A 17134-nucleotide genomic window follows, 5' to 3' on the forward strand; every position below is an offset into this window, starting at 1 on the left:
CACATAAAATGAGAGTATCTGACTTATGAGAACAACCGTTTAAATCTGCATTTAGTACTACGTTAATCTTTGTAGCGAGTCTCTGCAAATGGCTGCAAATGACTTACAATACATTAAATATATAATAAACATTATTTGTTGTGGCCACATGTGACATGGAGACCCCACATTTCCCACTCGAGGTCCAACATTATGCACCCTTAGTCAGATCCAGCCGTCATACTGCATTATGTTTGGTGTTTATGCTGATTCTTATACCTCTGCCCCATTTAAAAATGTGTAATTTGAACCCCACAGAAACCAGCACCTGCAGGAGATGTCAGAGTGACTCAGGTAGAGCTACCCTCCCTTCTGGGCTGCAGCATCTCTTTGGCTTGTGACCCACACATATCCTGGGGAGGAGGGGATCTGCCCACTCCCTCCATCTCCACCTGTCCTCTGTCTAGCATCTTTCCATCCATCCTCTCCCCCCCTCTGTCCTCATATCTGGTGGACTGCCAGAGGTCGTGGATGAAATTCTGTTAAACTAGCCCGATGTGAAAACTGCATTGTTTCTCCAGTGCAAATTAACAAAAACAGTACAGAAAATGAAAAGTTAATTTAAAAAAAAAAAAAATAAATTAAAAAAAAAAGACAGAAAATACGACATTTTAAGTGAGAGTTTCAGATTTGGAATAGTCTGATTTGTGTGAACTGTTACATTAAAGGCCCAGTTTTGGTTGAGTGTGATTTTTGACACAGAGCTTTCTCTCTGCAGGGCATGTTTGAGTTGTTCTGCCTCCAAGCTGTTGAGACTAAAGCCCATTTGATATGCTCTTCTCTTAGAAGAAGTTGGCTTAACAGAGAGGGGGCAGGAAGGGGGATATCATTGACTGCTTAAATGGCTTCCATTACACTACGGCAAAAAGCATGACTTTTTTTTTATTATTATTTCACAGGATTTTATATCCCTTTCATATTCGTCTTTTGCATAATATTTTGTACCCACACAGCACAGACCTACCTGCCAGTGTTTTACAGACCTCTGCTTATGATATCTATTATAAATTGCTTCTTTTATCATCCCACACATTGTCTCAGAAGGCTTCTCTGTCTAGTGCCGCAGTGTTCATGCTCGGAAAGTGTAATTTTTCATGTAGTAATTTCCTCTCTGTTTGTGTCGTTCTCAACAAAACTACAGTGGAGTTGCATGCACAGTATTACACGTCTCAATCAAAGACTGTCATGACCAGTGACAGACAGATTTGCGGTCATTTCAGGAGCACACTTGATGTTAGGATGTACAGTATCGGGGCAGGGTGTCCATCTAAAAGATTAGACTGAATAATCCTACACAACTAGCACAATACTTTTGTTTAATGTGGCACAAACAGGTTCGTGCTATTGTGTGAGCCAACCTCGTTAGCTTTAAAATGATCTTCCAAGTTTATGCTTTGCAGTTGCCGCTGTCAACATCAAAGGAAGAGGAGCATGGACAGGGACATCTAAGGATTGCAGTGATGAGCAGCTTAAAAAAAAAGAAGCTCTTTTCACTCTGTATTACATAACTGCTTCATTGCCACCAGTCCTTGCTTTGTGCCACCATTCAAACTAGTGAGGCTGCGATCGTCCCTATGTAGCATCACCTTTACAACGAGTTTCTTGGATGCAGCCCCTAAAACATGAATTTGCTAATTCAGCAGGAGAGCTAAGCCCTACAGCTGCCGCATGAAACCATATCAGTAACATATCACTGATGCCACACCAGTGTCATGGTATGATAGTGCTGAGTCATGGCTGTAACAGAATTCTTAAGAGGAAACAGGTGCCCTTCCCTTGCACTGAATTTCAGTGGAGTGCAGCGCACACACACACACAAAAAAAAAAAACGTGCAATATGTTTTTTGAACTAAAATTAATTCAGGAAAAAGGTGATAAACGCTGCCAAAACTCATAGTTGTAAATAAAATTCACATTATCAAGACACCGACTTAAGCTGGCACATTTGCTGTCATGGTCTCTGTATATTTACCGTTGAGAATGTTTTTGGTTGTCTCCCAAAAAACACGTGCTGGTTATCAAGTTTAAAACAGAAGAAAATAATATGTTCATATGGAAGTTGTGTTGAAGGTGTTTCACTCTGCTTGATGGCAGAATACCAACAACAATAAAGTGAGACAGTTTTACACAGCAGAACACTAGATGCCATTTTGCTATGTGAAAAGTTCAACTTCCTTATTCACATTACTAAGTTGTCTATTTTCAATTGTGGCATATTTGTAAATATAGCAGATTGCTGGAACACTGCTACCCTGATTTTTCTTTCCCTTGAAGTGAGGAAATACAATTTTCACTGTTCTCTTGATCTAGCTGAAATTCCTTTATATTTTTTAAGTGTTGAAGATCCAATCGTCACTAAAGAGTGGGTCATGCAAGAAAGCCAATAAAAACAAAAGAATTGGTCAAAGCCATCACATTGACTTTTAAGATGTATTGATGGATTCACATCAACTCGGTTTCGTTTTGATCTGCTACCGTTTGCTCTGTTAAAGTTACTACATAACTCAACACTTCCTATATCTGTTTCAAAATAAAAGACTGCTTGCTTTTAAGTAGACAAAAATCCTTCATTTCCCAACAAGGCTTTTATCGTGAAACATTGGCAGGAATGTGTTGTGACTGAAATTGGGCACAATCAGATCACCTTTTAAATGAGAACGACTGAGCAACTGTATAGCATGATTATAATGTTGACTTTATTAAATGAAAGCCGTGGAAATATACATAATTGACTTTTGTATGTAAACTTGCCACTATACTTTAGGTATCTCAACAAATGGCACTACACGCCTGCATAAAACCATGTTTTCACATGCCTACTTTGTCATATGTCACATTTGGTCATTGTTATAAGACGTAAAATGTGTTTATGCCATGTTGGAAGACCTGTGCAACTTTACCAGCCAAAGTACAGTAGTATAAATAGGCCGACACACCAGCAGTAAGTCAGCTTACTTTATATTCCATGCTTGGTGAGTTCTGCTGCTCTTTTAACAACAACAATGTCATGTACTACAACATTGTTAATGGGTTGCAGGAGAGAATAGCATATGTTGCATCCATTAAAATCACAATTTCAGTTGGTTGGAGGTTCACTTTATTCGTGGCATTTGACATGCACTGATACAAAACGGGGCTATTTTAGTGTGTTCTTCACTTCTCTCACGATAACGAAAAGCCTTACAATGTAGCCTAATAGCACATTTTGTATAGTGATTCATACCTGGAAACTTTCCAGCAAAGTCTGCTGCTGGCAACAAGAGTTGATCACCCAGTGTTTACATGTGGCGGTTTCACATTTAAAACAAGTCAAGTGTGTATTAACAAAGCTGGACGCTATCATGCAGCGAACTAAATTATATTGGGGTGCACACAAGTACAAGTATTAGCAGTCTGTTATGATTTTTCTGGCAAATGATACGCTCAGTAGCAGAAGGCTTTTACCACACACAGACACACACAGATGCTTGCACACACACGGCACTGTCAGAGTTTGTGGTAATTAGCTTTTGGGTTTCCTTGTAAAAAGGACTTGTACACACACTCTGTCATTAGTTAATGGGCCTTGCAGCCTGTTACCAGGGCTTACTCTCCTTCCCTGGTGCTCCCAGAGTGGCTGAGGTGAGGTGAGAACGAGTCAGGGCCTCTGCTAGCAGTCAGCCATACAGCCTTAAATACAGCTTGAGTGAGGAGGACCCATATGTCCTAGCTGGGTATTACTCAATTAAAAGCCCCAGCTTCTAAGAAATGGAGCTGATCGGAGAGGGTTGAGGAGAGCTTCCTGAGAAATCAGCTTGAGTCCTGCTCCCTCTGCAGAGCAGAACACTTGTTAAGGAGAGTTTTCCCACATCAGAGAATCCGATGAAAACACTTCAACACAATGCAGCAGTTGTAGATGAGCTGCAAAGGCTTGAATGTCTTTTGTCGCAACTTGGAGCGGTTATTTTATTTTTAGTCTCATATTTAAAAGGACAGTTTGATTTTCTGTGGATTTTAAGATTTCTTTGTCTTCTTATGAAGTCATTATTGTCTCTGCCTGCAGTTTAAAAAAATCTGAATGGTGAGATTTGCCTATAAACTCATTTACTGGATTTCTATGGGCTCAGCAGCAGCTTTTCTCAAGGACCGGGAAATACACCTTGTAATGTCTTCAAAGAAGAACTATGATGTAGTTTCCATATTTAATGAGACACCACAATGGTGTAACTGCCAACTGACTTTTCAGTACAGGCTCCTACGGGTTGAAACACTTGTTTCAAACTATCATGCTATTGTTGTGTTTTGGATGTATTCGGGAATAAAAAAAAAACCTCTTAATAGTAGACTAACACCCGCAAACTCTCAGCACTGGAGAAAGTGCCCTTAGGCAACACAATTAGTCTAATGTTATACTCTCCCTACTCTCTTACCAAACTGTCAACACATCGTCATGTAGCATCTTCGCTCTGCAGAGCTGCTACTTCATTCTCTAGATATCCAGTGTTTCAGCATAGCTAAGGTAAACTTACCATCAAACTGAATGCAGAGACATATCGTAAGATAAACCACCCTCAACTCTCTTTGTGTGAAAAGAAAACTAATGTCATTCCCCAAAAACATACATATATCTGGTTGATCTCGCCTGTTGCACAATTTGCTCATCATGACATAAAGTCACCATTTTGTTTTGTAAATCCAACTGATGTGATAGAAACTGGCAGGATTTGCTCCACTGGGATTGAACTTGGCATCATGTAATTCTTACTTCATATACCTTTTCACACTCTGCATAGTTCTAATAAGCATTGTGGACCTTTTTCTATGATCGTAGAAGCTGCTGATGAAAAGACAATTTGGAGTGAAAAAGGCTTTAACAAAGAGCAAAGTTGTTGACCATGGCTGGTCTCCACCAAGTAGCTGTTAGAGTCTTCAGTATAAAGAGTACAATTTAACTATAAGGCTCGAGTGAAAATGAAATGGGACTAAATGGAAAGATGAAATGGGAGAGAAAAGAGGTGTAATGAGACCATGTCTTTATAGCTTTTATGGTTTTGCTTACTGGACTGTGCCTCATGTTTTCCATTGTAGAAGTTAACAAAACATCATGAATAATAGTTCACACACACGACATCAGATTAGTATTTTCAAGTTGTAAAAAAAAAAAAAATGGAAAGTGGATGTGCAGGGTGTGTTAGATGGCCACATATTCAGGGTAAGGAGATAAAGTGAGTAGTGTTGTTGTGGGTGTGTGATAGTGTTGGCAGGGGTTTTAACACAGGGGACCGTGAGGTGAAAACAAGGTCGTGTACACTGTACTAAGCTTGCTAAATATGCTCAATGCCCAGAGCGGACTCTCACTCTATTATGAATGACTCCTGGCCTTGGCAGCTTGTTAGATTCTGTAGCTCGTAGCCACACTGATGTGATAAGTCACCACCGCTCTCTTTTGTCCTCGGCCTCTCTGTCCCTCTATCTCCCGCTCTCTCCCTCAGAGCGACTCCATCACTTGCTGCTTGGAGTTTTAGGTCTAAATGGTGGGTTGCCAGTTGAAGAGACAGTCCCTCGGTGTGGAGGTGGTGATTTAGTGGGGAGATAAGCTTTCTGTAATGGCAGGGTGGAATAATTCCTCTTTAACTAGAAGGCTTGGCTCTCTCCACCCTCCCAAAGGTTACTGCTCTTCTTTCTTGTTCTTCATTCCTTTCGTCTTTTTATTTTCTCCCCTTCACTCCTCTCCTTTTTGTAAATAGATCTGATATTAAATCATTTAGAAAATGTAAGCAGTTTAGACGTGGTATTTCTTACTGTACATGGAATGAACGTAGAATGCTAAGATTTATACACGGTTTCTCTCTTTTCAACCATGTTTTTATTTTCATTTGTTCAACAGCATTTTGACCGAAGTTGCCAGTTTCAATGTCATACACCATGTAAACCGTAGACACAAGATTTCTTCAGGGCGCCAACATCTTCAAAAGAAATCTGCATCTTAAAAACCCCAAACCTAGTAACAGCACTTTTTAAAAGCTGGTGTATCTGGGTCTACACGGCTAAAAATAGCACCTTAAATTATTTAATAAAGTGCTGAACACCATAACCTTTCTTTTGTTAAATTGATGTTTGTCAAGACAACTTTTGTTTTACTATCAAGAGGCAGTGTGTTTAAATAACCCACAAATCACAAGCTGATTCAAAAGAGACAAGTTGATTGGCATCAGTAAAAAAAAGAAAAACCCAAAATAAAATCGAATTGGCACAAGTCAAAAAAATATCCAGACTCTTGTCTTCATGATGGGGATGAGAAGGCTGAGCAGTCTGATTAGTCCTCAGGGATATGAGAAGATGAAGAATAAAGTGGTGGTGATGAACGGAAGAAGTGGAGGACAGTGAACATATCACTGTTTCTTACTTCCTACACAGATCTTATCCGTCACCCCGACCGCGCTGTCTCAGTCTGCCTCACGCGCTCCATTTCAGCTTTTGCCTCTCTGTGGCAGCAAAACCAGGAGGTCCTTTTGTGCTGTAGATAGATTTCATTTTACATTTCACACTGCAGGTATGTGATAGAAGTGTTGTGAAATCCACAAAGGCAAATAATCAATGTGGGTTTATTGTGTTAGGCTTCCCCCTGGAGGCTTCAGCAATAACTTCAGGTTGACTTTAGACGCAAGCAAACAAGTCAGTGCCGCACTGTTGAGAAACCACACAGTAAATGTATTTATGTGAGGTGGAGATTTAAAAGAAAGGCAAGAAAACTCAGTTGTTTGCTATGTGATCGTTCACGCATAGAACCATAAACATGCACTTACATCGTGCAAACGCATGCTCAGGCAGGCAGGTAGGTGTGTCTCTGTGTGTGTGTGTGTGTGTGTGTGTGTGTGTGCGTGTGCGCGCGCGTGTGTGTGTGTGTGCGTGTGCGTGCGTGTGTGTGCGCTGGGCAGAGACTAACACATGTGTTTGTGTGTCTTTGTGTTTTCCTCACAGCCCTGCTGTCGTCGTGGTGCGAGGAGCTTGGTCGTCTCCTCCTGCTGCGTCACCAGAAGAACAGGCAGAACGAACCGCAGGGAAAAGTACCCATGCAGCCCAGCATGAACAGCATGAAGCCCGGCCTCACACACAGGTCAGCGGGGAGTCCCGTGGTTTTCTGAGTAAAACCATATTCTCTGTACAGTTCAAGGTTACTGTTTTTACGTTTAAAAAAAAAAAAACAGGAAAAAGAAGATCCGTGAATTAGCAGACACGACTCAATAGATGACATATTAGGTACCAAACCCAAGTTATCAAAGTTAAGTTCTATTGAATTCAGTACTTCTACGATACACATGCTACGACGACACGGAGGATTTCCGCTGTTTGGAGAGGAGCCAGAATCACTGGAGTGGAGCTGGAGTTATTTGGGGTGTTGGTGGGGTGGGGGTGGGGGGGGGGAGACAAACTTAACAGGAAAGAGAGACGTGAAGTCATGTTTTGGGAGAACATTGTGTGCTCATGCCTCTCTCCCTCTGAAAAAAGCCTGCAGTTATCCAATAGCCCTGTTTGCCTCTGCTGACGATCTTGGGGTAATGTTGTGCCTTTATGAGGAAATACTGAACACGTCGTCCATTCCAAGAGCTAACCTCTGAGTGAAAACAAGCTGCTCTCCAAAAACAGCACTTACTTCCCACTCCACTGGCCACTTGCCTCTCCCCATGAGGATTTACCTTGTTTATTATGTGTAGCAGACTCTCATATTTTACCCTGATATTTGGTTTAAGTCTGAATGCTAAACATTCCAGTTGCACTCTCCCCATCCATGCCGAGTCTTTTCCAACAACTTAAAGAAATAATTCAGTCATGTTTAGTTTTTACCGGCATTTGTGGTCATTCGGCTCCTTATCAGGCTCATTTGGAGATGTTTTCCTCATTTCACTGTGGCAGCAGATATCTTGGCTCAAACTGTGATTTGAAATTGAATGCCAGACATTTCAAGTTGCTCAACATTTTTGGCAAAAAGAAATCCCCAAATCCCTCTCAGTTCCAAGTGACATCAGGCACATGTTTGTGTTTTACTTGCAGTGATGGATCCTTTTCCTATGACTCTGTCCCCTGGCAACAAAACACCAACCAGCCCCCTGGGTCATTGTCCGTGGTGACAACGGTTTGGGGCGTGACTAATACGTCACAAAGTCAGGTATGTCGGTGCATGAAAAGCACCCACTCAGTAATGATACAAGTTCAACACCCAATGTTCGATGCAGACGTTTTTTTCTCCCTCCTTTTAAAAACCTAATAGATATTTTTCCTTCCTCTGCGGTGCTTTGCTAAATCCAGGTGCTGGGTAACCCAATGGCTAACAGCAATAACCCCATGAATCCTGGAGGTAACCCGATGGGATCGGGAATGTCTGGCAGCGCAGCGGGGCTCAATTCACCCCAGTTCAGTGCTCAGCAGCAACAGTTTCCGAACAAAGGAAGTTCGAACCAATCGTACATGCAGCAGGGGATGTACGGCAGGCCGGGCTACCCCGGAGGTCCTGGGGGATACAGCGGGAGGTAAGACTAGATATACGTGTTTCTTTGATTAAAACAATCAAGCAAGTTACATTTTAACATGATGAATAAAACATTCTTACTGTTTTTTGTTGTTGTTTTTTTTGTTTTTTTACAGTTACTCTGGGGGCCCAAATGCGCCACCAGGAGGTATCGGAATGACCTCCCACACACGTCCTCCTGGTGACTTCACTCAGCCAGCTGCCGCTGCTGCAGCTGCCGCTGTAGCTGCCGCTGCTGCCACGGCGACGGCCACGGCGACGGCGACAGTGGCAGCTCTACAGGAAACCCAGAATAAAGATATGAACCAGTATGGACAGGTACGGCGCACACCCGCGAATAGATGTTTACAGCTGTAACCTCTTGGCAAAATAGAACAACAAATACACAAAGGTACCTGTCGTCCAACTCCCTGCTGAAAACCCCCAAATAATCATTTTTAACACATCTGTTTTGCCTCCAGATGTGTCCATCGTTCCAAATGGGCCCTGCTCCAGCCTACAATAGCCAGTTCATGAACCAGCCAGGCCCACGAGGCCCCCCTGGAGGTATGAATCCAGCCAGCATGGGGTCGGCCATGAACAACCCTAATATGGGCGGGCCTCCAATGGGCATTAACCAGGCTCGAACCCCAGGCATGACGCCGTTTGGAGCTCACAGCCAAAGGATGCCTCAGCAAGGGTATCCCGGAGGACCTCGACAGGGCATGCCCATGCAGGGGATGAAGAGGCCATATCCTGGGGAGGTGAGTGGAAAAATCAGAGACATGTTTAATGCAGCATCTAAAATATGCGTTTCACATCTTTTTCTCATTAACTTTCTTCTTCTAGGGAAGTTACGGGGGTCAGCAGTACGGGCCGAACAGTCAGTTCCAACCACAGCAGGGGCAGTACCCCACGTCAAATGCCTCTAGGCCGCTGCCCTCTCCCAACTACCCCAGCCAGAGGATGCAAGGGCAGCAGGGCCAAGGACAGTACCCACCTGGCATGCCCGTGGGCCAGTACTACAAGGTCTGCTATTCGGCACCATTTATCCATTCTCCCAACACACGGGGTCGGAAGGGGGACTGATGGGCACTTGTCACATTTCTAACACATTTAAAACAAACTGTTATAAGCCTGGTACTTTAAAGAATTATAGCAACTTATTATTGGTTTTTTTTTAATTTCCCCTACAGCAAGAGACCTTCAATGGTCAGAGCACCAACTTCTCTGGAGGTGGATACTCCTACGGCCAAGGCAACGGGGTATGTTCTCACTTCCTGTACACGGAAAAACGTTCCGCTTCAACTACAGCGTGACGAGATGCAGATGTTTCCATTATTTCACTTTATTTTTTTTTTGCAGCCCCCCAGGCCCGGGAACTACCCCCACTCCCCAGTCCCTGGAAACCCCACGCCCCCTATGACCCCAGGAAGTAGTATTCCCCCGTATCTGTCGCCAAACCAGGATGTGAAGCCCCCGTTTCCACCTGACATGAAACCAAATATGACAGCACTTCCGCCCCCTCCAAGTGAGTACCCCAGCAGTTCTTCAACAAGTGGTTCACATGACATGTTCGCTCTTTTTTAAAAAAAAATTTATATTGCGACTTTACCAGATTTAAAAGCTGTTTTCCTCCTCTTCCAGATCACCCAAATGAGGAGTTGCGGCTGACGTTCCCGGTCAGGGATGGAGTGGTGCTGGAACCGTTCCGCTTGGAGCACAACCTGGCTGTCAGCAATCACGTCTTCCACCTTCGACCCTCCGTCCATCAGACCCTCATGTGGAGGTACAATCACACGTTGGCTCTGAAAAGTGTATATGTGTAAATTATTGCAATTTACAGCACTTCTTTTTCTTGTCTGACCAGTAGTGTACAATATATGCGGTTTATTTATCAAACAGAATCTTCTTCTAAAAATGAACCAAAAGTGGCGACAATTAATTAATTTCAGTGAAGTAACTTCGAATTTGTGTGGGTGTTTGGAGGACATAACAGCTGATGGAGTAAATGAGAGCCTGTATCTGGGCAATAACTAAATTATGGGGAAATATGCATCGAGCCGATAATGTTTGGTGAAGTTCTGAGCGCTGCTGTTTTAAGTTGTTGACTCCCACAAAAATGTGACGATCGAGTTTGTAAATCTCTGACATGCTCATCAAACTCCCATAAACGACTCTGTCAAGATGTCTCACAGGTAACCATTTCAGGTTAACTATTAAAAATGCATTACACATCATTCATGTCAGGTTTCACAACGAAACTACTATCTAACAGTGAGAGACTGAGATTGTTTAAAGCTGGCGAACTGCTGCTTGCAAAATGCCCCCAGCAACAGAATCTGCACTTGTTTTTCAGATTTGCTGAATATCACAACCAGCTGTTGTCCCTCTGGTCCTGTTCCCCTCGCAGGTCGGACCTTGAGCTTCAGTTTAAGTGCTACCACCACGAAGACAGGCAAATGAACACCAACTGGCCCGCCTCCGTCCAGGTCAGCGTCAACGCCACGCCCCTCACCATCGAGAGGGGAGACAACAAAACCTCCCACAAACCCCTGCACCTGAAGCACGTATGCCAACCCGGGAGGAACACCATCCAGATTACGGTCACCGCCTGCTGCTGTGTGAGTGCACCACACTTATCAGGACAAACACACTGCTCGCAGTACCAAAATGCAATCCTTTACTTCAACACAACGATCAGCTGGGATGATTTACGCGCAGACGATTTAACTTTGTTGCTTTGCTTTGCAGTCCCACCTGTTTGTGCTTCAGCTGGTCCACCGGCCATCTGTGCGATCCGTCCTCCAGGGGCTCCTGAAGAAGAGGCTCCTTCCTGCAGAACACTGCATCACCAAGAGTATGGCTCATTTTTGTCCCTTTAGTGCAGTTAATATGCACAAGTACATCTTAATTATCACACCTGCTTCTCTTTCACGGTTCGCTTTAAAGCCGAGGCGCGTCCGTGACTTAAGTCGTAGGGTTCCGTGTCTTTTTCAGTTAAGAGGAACTTCAGCAGCGTGGCGGCCTCGGCAGGAAACACCACGCTTAACGGGGAAGACGGCGTGGAGCAGACGGCCATTAAAGTGTCGTTGAAATGTCCCATCACCTTCCGTCGGATCCAGCTACCCGCACGAGGGCACGACTGCAAACACGTCCAGGTTTGTTCGGATTTAGAGGCGATAAAAGTTTGTTCCTAATGTGTGAGCAAACGTCGCACAACGTCGAACGGGAGATTATTATCCTAATGAGCGCTTGTGATTGTTGCTCTCCACAGTGCTTTGATTTGGAGTCCTACTTGCAGCTCAACTGTGAGAGGGGGACATGGCGGTGTCCTGTGTGCAAGTAAGTGAAAAGTTTGTTATTTTTATGGGACGCGAGGATGAGTTTACTATTAAGGAAGGCCTCTAATAGATTATATCCAACGTTTTTGCTTTCCCCTTCCAGTAAAACAGCATTATTAGAAGGGCTGGAGGTGGACCAGTACATGTGGGGAATCCTCAACGCCATCCAAAAGTACGTTTCTTCCCCTTCACCTGCTAATTACACCCATGAGTTTCCACTATTTCAAAATGAAAGCAACACAATCTGTTTTCTCCCCCAACAGTTCAGAGTTTGAGGAGGTCACTATAGACCCTACATGCAGCTGGCGACCTGTCCCCATTAAGTCTGAGCTACACATCAAAGAGGACCCCGACGGACCGCTGGCCAAGCGCTTTAAGACCATGAGCCCGAGTCAGATGACCATGCCTAATGTGATGGAGATGATCGCCCAGCTAGGTCCTGGTCCGGGGCCAGGATCTGGACCTGGCCCCGGACCAGGTCCCAGCCCTTACCCCCCACACCCGAGTCAACACGCTAGCGGGAACGGGGGAGATTATCCTGGAGCAGGTAATGAAAAGCAGCCAAGGAGCCTACTGTGCAGACAAATAACAGGAGAGTCAGCTCATTTGTTGGCAAAATGAGCTGTTGTGCATTTTACAGCAGAAACTATTGATGTGTCTCAAGTGCATTAAACAAAGAAACAGCCCTGAGGAGAGTTTTATGCTGAATGTTTTTGAAATATTACTGCTCTGATAAATGTTTCACTGCAGTAAAAAAAAAAAAAAAAAAAGTGAAATGTGTACATCCTGATATGTACCCTAACTTTTTGCAGCATTGAATTCAGCAACACCAAACTGCAGCTCGCCTTTGACTAAACAATTATTTATTTATTTTTTTCGTTTGTGCTTCAAGGCCACAGTTACCACAGCCAAGGGAGCTTTGACTTCCCTCACGGGAACCCCTCCGGTGGTGGAGTTGGAGGAGGAGGTCCTCCTATGAATGACTTCATCCACGGCCCCCAGCTCTCTCACCCTCCGGATGGACCCGGTGGTCTCCTCTCCCAGGAGAAGCCCCTTAACCACGGCATGAATGATGCAGTAAGTACACCTGGCCTTAGACTTTAGACTTAGACTTTATTAATCCCACAGTGGGGAAATCTAGTCGTCACGGCAGCATAGGACACACAAAAAGGCGCGCGCAATATGAAAACAATTACAAATACTTGAAGAGCGCTTGGAGAGCTTCTTGCCTTCTCATGCCACCGATGAAGTATTTGAATCAGTTAGGGGATAAAATGAGATTCTACTCGGTCTGACATTTAGGTGTCTTCAGTTGTTCGTCCCGTAGCACGGGTTGGTTCGTAGTTTGCCAAAGAAAATCTCTGACAATCTGTGCCGCACTGAAAACAGATTTGTTATCTGAACAAGGTGCAGCCCGCGCCTCTGGCCAGCATGTGTGCTCACTCATGCTCACATGCTCGTGTCGCTGTATAATGTTGCAGCTGTACATGTCTGCTGATCACAGCTTCCATCTAGAAGGCCTGTTCCATATTATTCACGCTGGGACTCATTTGGCGCCTCCCTCCCTCCCCCCTGCCCCCCCTAACACTCCCTCCTTCCCTCTTTGTGTCTCTCTCACTATGTCCGCCTCCTTATTTTTTCACTCTCTCGCCTTCTGTTTGCCTCTTGCACCTGCAGATGTCCCATTCCGATCAAACCCATAACTCCATGCAGCAGGGCTTGCATGCGTCTCCCCACCCTGGCAGCCAAACAGGGCCGCCCTTACATCACAGTGGCCAGTCAGGGCAGCCCTTGCATCACAGTGGCCAATCATCGCAGCCGCCTCGCCAGTCGCAGCCTCAGCCGCAGCCTCCGCATCCCGGGCAGAACAGTCACCCCCACAGCGATCTGAACTTTAACCCCTCCTCAGATGGGCAGATGGGTCAGGGAGCGCAGGATATGCCCGAACCCTCCCTGGATGTAAGTGTGTCTGCTTTGGACGCCACGAGCTATCTGTTAACAGCTAACCTTGTCTGCTGCAGCTGCTCTCGTCTCTTTGCTGTGTGACTCTCAAATTGCTTCTCAGCCGTTTTCTACATTTATGTGTACGCCGGTTAGAGTTATAATTGTGTCTTCAGGGTATTTAACTTTGCTCATATCTGTTTTGTCTGTCCTGTATCCACAGCTGCTTCCGGAGCTGGCCAATCCAGAGGAGTTGCTCTCGTACCTGGACCCTCCCGACCTTCCCGCCAACAGCAACGACGACCTTCTCTCCCTTTTTGAGAACAACTAGCCTTTCACCTTCCCGCACAAACCCCACGCGCAGGAGTTGTGCTGCGTTTGACTGTCCGTCCACAGACACCTCACCAACTCCCCATCAACACGTCAAGCAGCTCCCTATGCTCACGCGCGCGCGAGCGCGCACACACACACACACACACACACACACACACACACACACACACACACACACACACACACACACACACACACACACACACACACACACACACACAAACAGTTTATCAACAGATAATGTGTGGCATAAGAGCACCGCTGAAAAGAGGCACCTGTCTGGGAACTCCAAGGGGAATGCTGCTCATCCCCACACTCCCTTTTTTCTCATGTAAAGATTCCACACACCAGTTCCACCGCCTCTCGCCATGTTGGTGGGCTCTAAAGTGATATTGTATGTTTATATATATATATATATATATCTATATATATATATATAATATATATATATATATATATATAGATATATACATTTACAAATATGACATTTGTGACTTTTCAACTGAAAACTGTGCAGCTATAATCATTAAACAACACGGAGGAGACAGGAGCCTTTGTGGGTTCAAGGAAAAGTGTTGTAGCTTTGTTTGTTTTTTTGTTTTGTAATCATTTTTCTTTTTGAAAAAAGAAAAGAGTTGGAGTGAAAAAACATTGTCTTGTAAGAGTGTTTTTATCCTATTTGAAATGTGTTCTTCCAAAACTTTGGCGTATGCCGTGCCCTTTGACCCCCGGACTTCCTGGTGTGGGTGCGTGCGTGCGGGTGTGTGTGTGTGTGTGTGTGTGTGTGTGTGTGTGTGTGTGTGTGTGTGTGAGTGTGTGTGTGTGTGTGTGTGTGTGTAACAGTTATATAACTGGAACTCGTCAGATTCAGTGCACTGAAGGGACAAGCTAAAATGTCCTCGAGTGTTACCTGAGGAAACGAGCGCACGTATAGTGTGTACGAGTGTGTCTGTGTGTGTGTGTGTGTGTGTGTGTGTGTGTGTGTGTGTGTGTGTGTTTACACGTCCTCTTGTTTGCCTGTGAGCATACAGTGTGTGACAGATAGGGGGAGAGAAAAGTTTGAGACAGAGGAGGGAAGAAAAACGGTGAATGGAAGTGGGAGAAAACGATCTGCTTTAAGAGCTGTCTCGGTTCTGTTTCTCCACCACGTCTGCATTTTCTTTTCTTGTGTATTTATCGTAATGTTTTACTCTTCCTTGTCAGAGTTAGCACCATTTTGATCACAAGTGCATGTGTGCCAACGGCTCCTATTGTCTTTGTCCAGCCTAAATGTGCTTGATCAAATCATTTTCTCTCTTTATATTTATTATTTTATTTCAAATTCATCATCTTTTTTTTTTTTTATTCTTTTTTTTTTTTTGGTATTATTATCGTTGTCCTTGTTTATGTTTTATCTTTGTCACACATTGAAACTAATCAGATACACATAACCACGGCTGTCATATTCTTTTTGTAAAGCAGGATGTCGGTTTCCTACGGACGTCTACAAAAGGTTTTAAATCACTGTATTTTATAAGAAAAAAAAAGAAAAAAATAACATCTGTGTGACTGTACTGATCTTTCCTTTTGTCGTTTTTACTGTTGAACTGTGTCCTTTTTGGGGGGAAAAAAACATCCTGCATGATCCAACAGTGTTTCCAGAGCTGTTGTATATACCCTTTGTGAATACGTTGTGACTGTACAGTACTGTACCTAACTATTACTGGCAACTACATGGTACTGTGTGTCTGTCAAGGACTCCACACACACACACACACACACACACACACACACACACGATCCCTGATAACCAGTCCAATATTGTAAGGAATTGATCCAAATGCACTCTCACCGGCCTTTTACTGAGTACCTGTGTATTGTGTACAATTTTTCCATTTCTCTGTGACAATGCATCAGCAAAAAGGAATATTTGAATTACTCTGCCGGCAAGCTGTAAGTGAGCTATTTTTATTTTATTTTTATATACATATATATGTATATATGTATATATATATATATATATATATATGTATATATATATATATATATATATATATATATATATATATATATATATATATATATATAAAATTGGTCAGCTTTAAATGAGCTGGTTTTTTCTGTCTAAAAGATTGTTAATGCAGCTTCGAGGTCCAAAATTCTCCAAAAATGTATTTGTTTAATGTTATTGGAACAAGTGACCTCATCCTCTTTATTTAAAGTGAGAATGTGCAAAATGTCCTCTGGATTGTTTTGAGGCCTCATGATGAGCTTTTGATATCCACACTTAGTGAAAATGTGTGAACAGGATTTGTGTATTTTCATCACATTCTATATTGTTTTCCAGTTTTAAGTTATTATTTTTGTCCGGTGTTCGTATGACTTAGGTATAATTTGGTTTACACAGTTTTATGCAGTACAGACAATGAATTTAAAATATACTGTGTGTTGTCGGGTCAAAGTCCCCCCTCCCTATTTTTCTTTTGTAATGAAGAACCAAATTCGGCTTTACTGGTCTTCAAAAATGATGAAATCACCTGCATATGACACAGCTGAAGAATCCGATGTTGTTTGTGTTTGTTTATATGTTTGTTAAAGACAATGCACTGCCGCATTGGGATGTTTTATTTCCCTACACAGTGTGTAATTTTGACTGTAACCTTTCACAAAAATCACGACTAGTAATTTTAGCGACACAATTTGTACTGTCTGATTGCAGACGTTGGAAACTGAGCGGAGAATTTAAAAGAGAACGCGATTAATATTGTAAAATGAAATTTTGGGGAAGACCCTCCCCCCCTCCTATTTGCAGTACAAGGGGAGGTTGTGGCAGAGGATTGGGGGCGGGGTTGGGAATGTAAGGGATATTTGTACATAATGTAAATGAGAAATAGAGACACGTTAACAGAAATGTATTCATTTTCTCCAGTGGGAGTGTGCATAGTGTATTTAGAATTTGTAAAGCTTGCATCCTCCTTTCAGACATTGAATTGGGAAAATGAGTCTGTGTTTG

The 17134-nt window shown here is 43.4% G+C and overlaps 1 protein-coding gene across 1 annotated transcript; it reads left to right on the forward strand.

Annotated features, from left to right (window-relative positions):
* Positions 1 to 297: 297 nt before the first annotated feature.
* On the forward strand, positions 298 to 16115 carry LOC138192495 (zinc finger MIZ domain-containing protein 1-like; the record flags this gene model as incomplete). Its single annotated transcript, XM_069139925.1, is given in 19 exon segments — positions 298 to 333; positions 7000 to 7135; positions 8071 to 8185; positions 8326 to 8546; positions 8662 to 8863; positions 9007 to 9288; positions 9374 to 9553; positions 9721 to 9789; positions 9890 to 10055; positions 10172 to 10313; positions 10938 to 11148; positions 11279 to 11384; positions 11525 to 11685; positions 11802 to 11869; positions 11972 to 12040; positions 12132 to 12415; positions 12761 to 12945; positions 13546 to 13827; positions 14033 to 16115. Coding segments are annotated over 19 exon segments (3023 nt in total), but the record flags the coding sequence as incomplete, so codon positions are not given.
* Positions 16116 to 17134: the final 1019 nt, after the last annotated feature.

The sequence above is a fragment of the Embiotoca jacksoni genome, unplaced genomic scaffold, assembly GCF_022577435.1.
Source record: "Embiotoca jacksoni isolate LCO1_2020_lvr unplaced genomic scaffold, fEmbJac1.0.p SCAF_87, whole genome shotgun sequence".
Taxonomy (NCBI): domain Eukaryota; kingdom Metazoa; phylum Chordata; class Actinopteri; family Embiotocidae; genus Embiotoca; species Embiotoca jacksoni.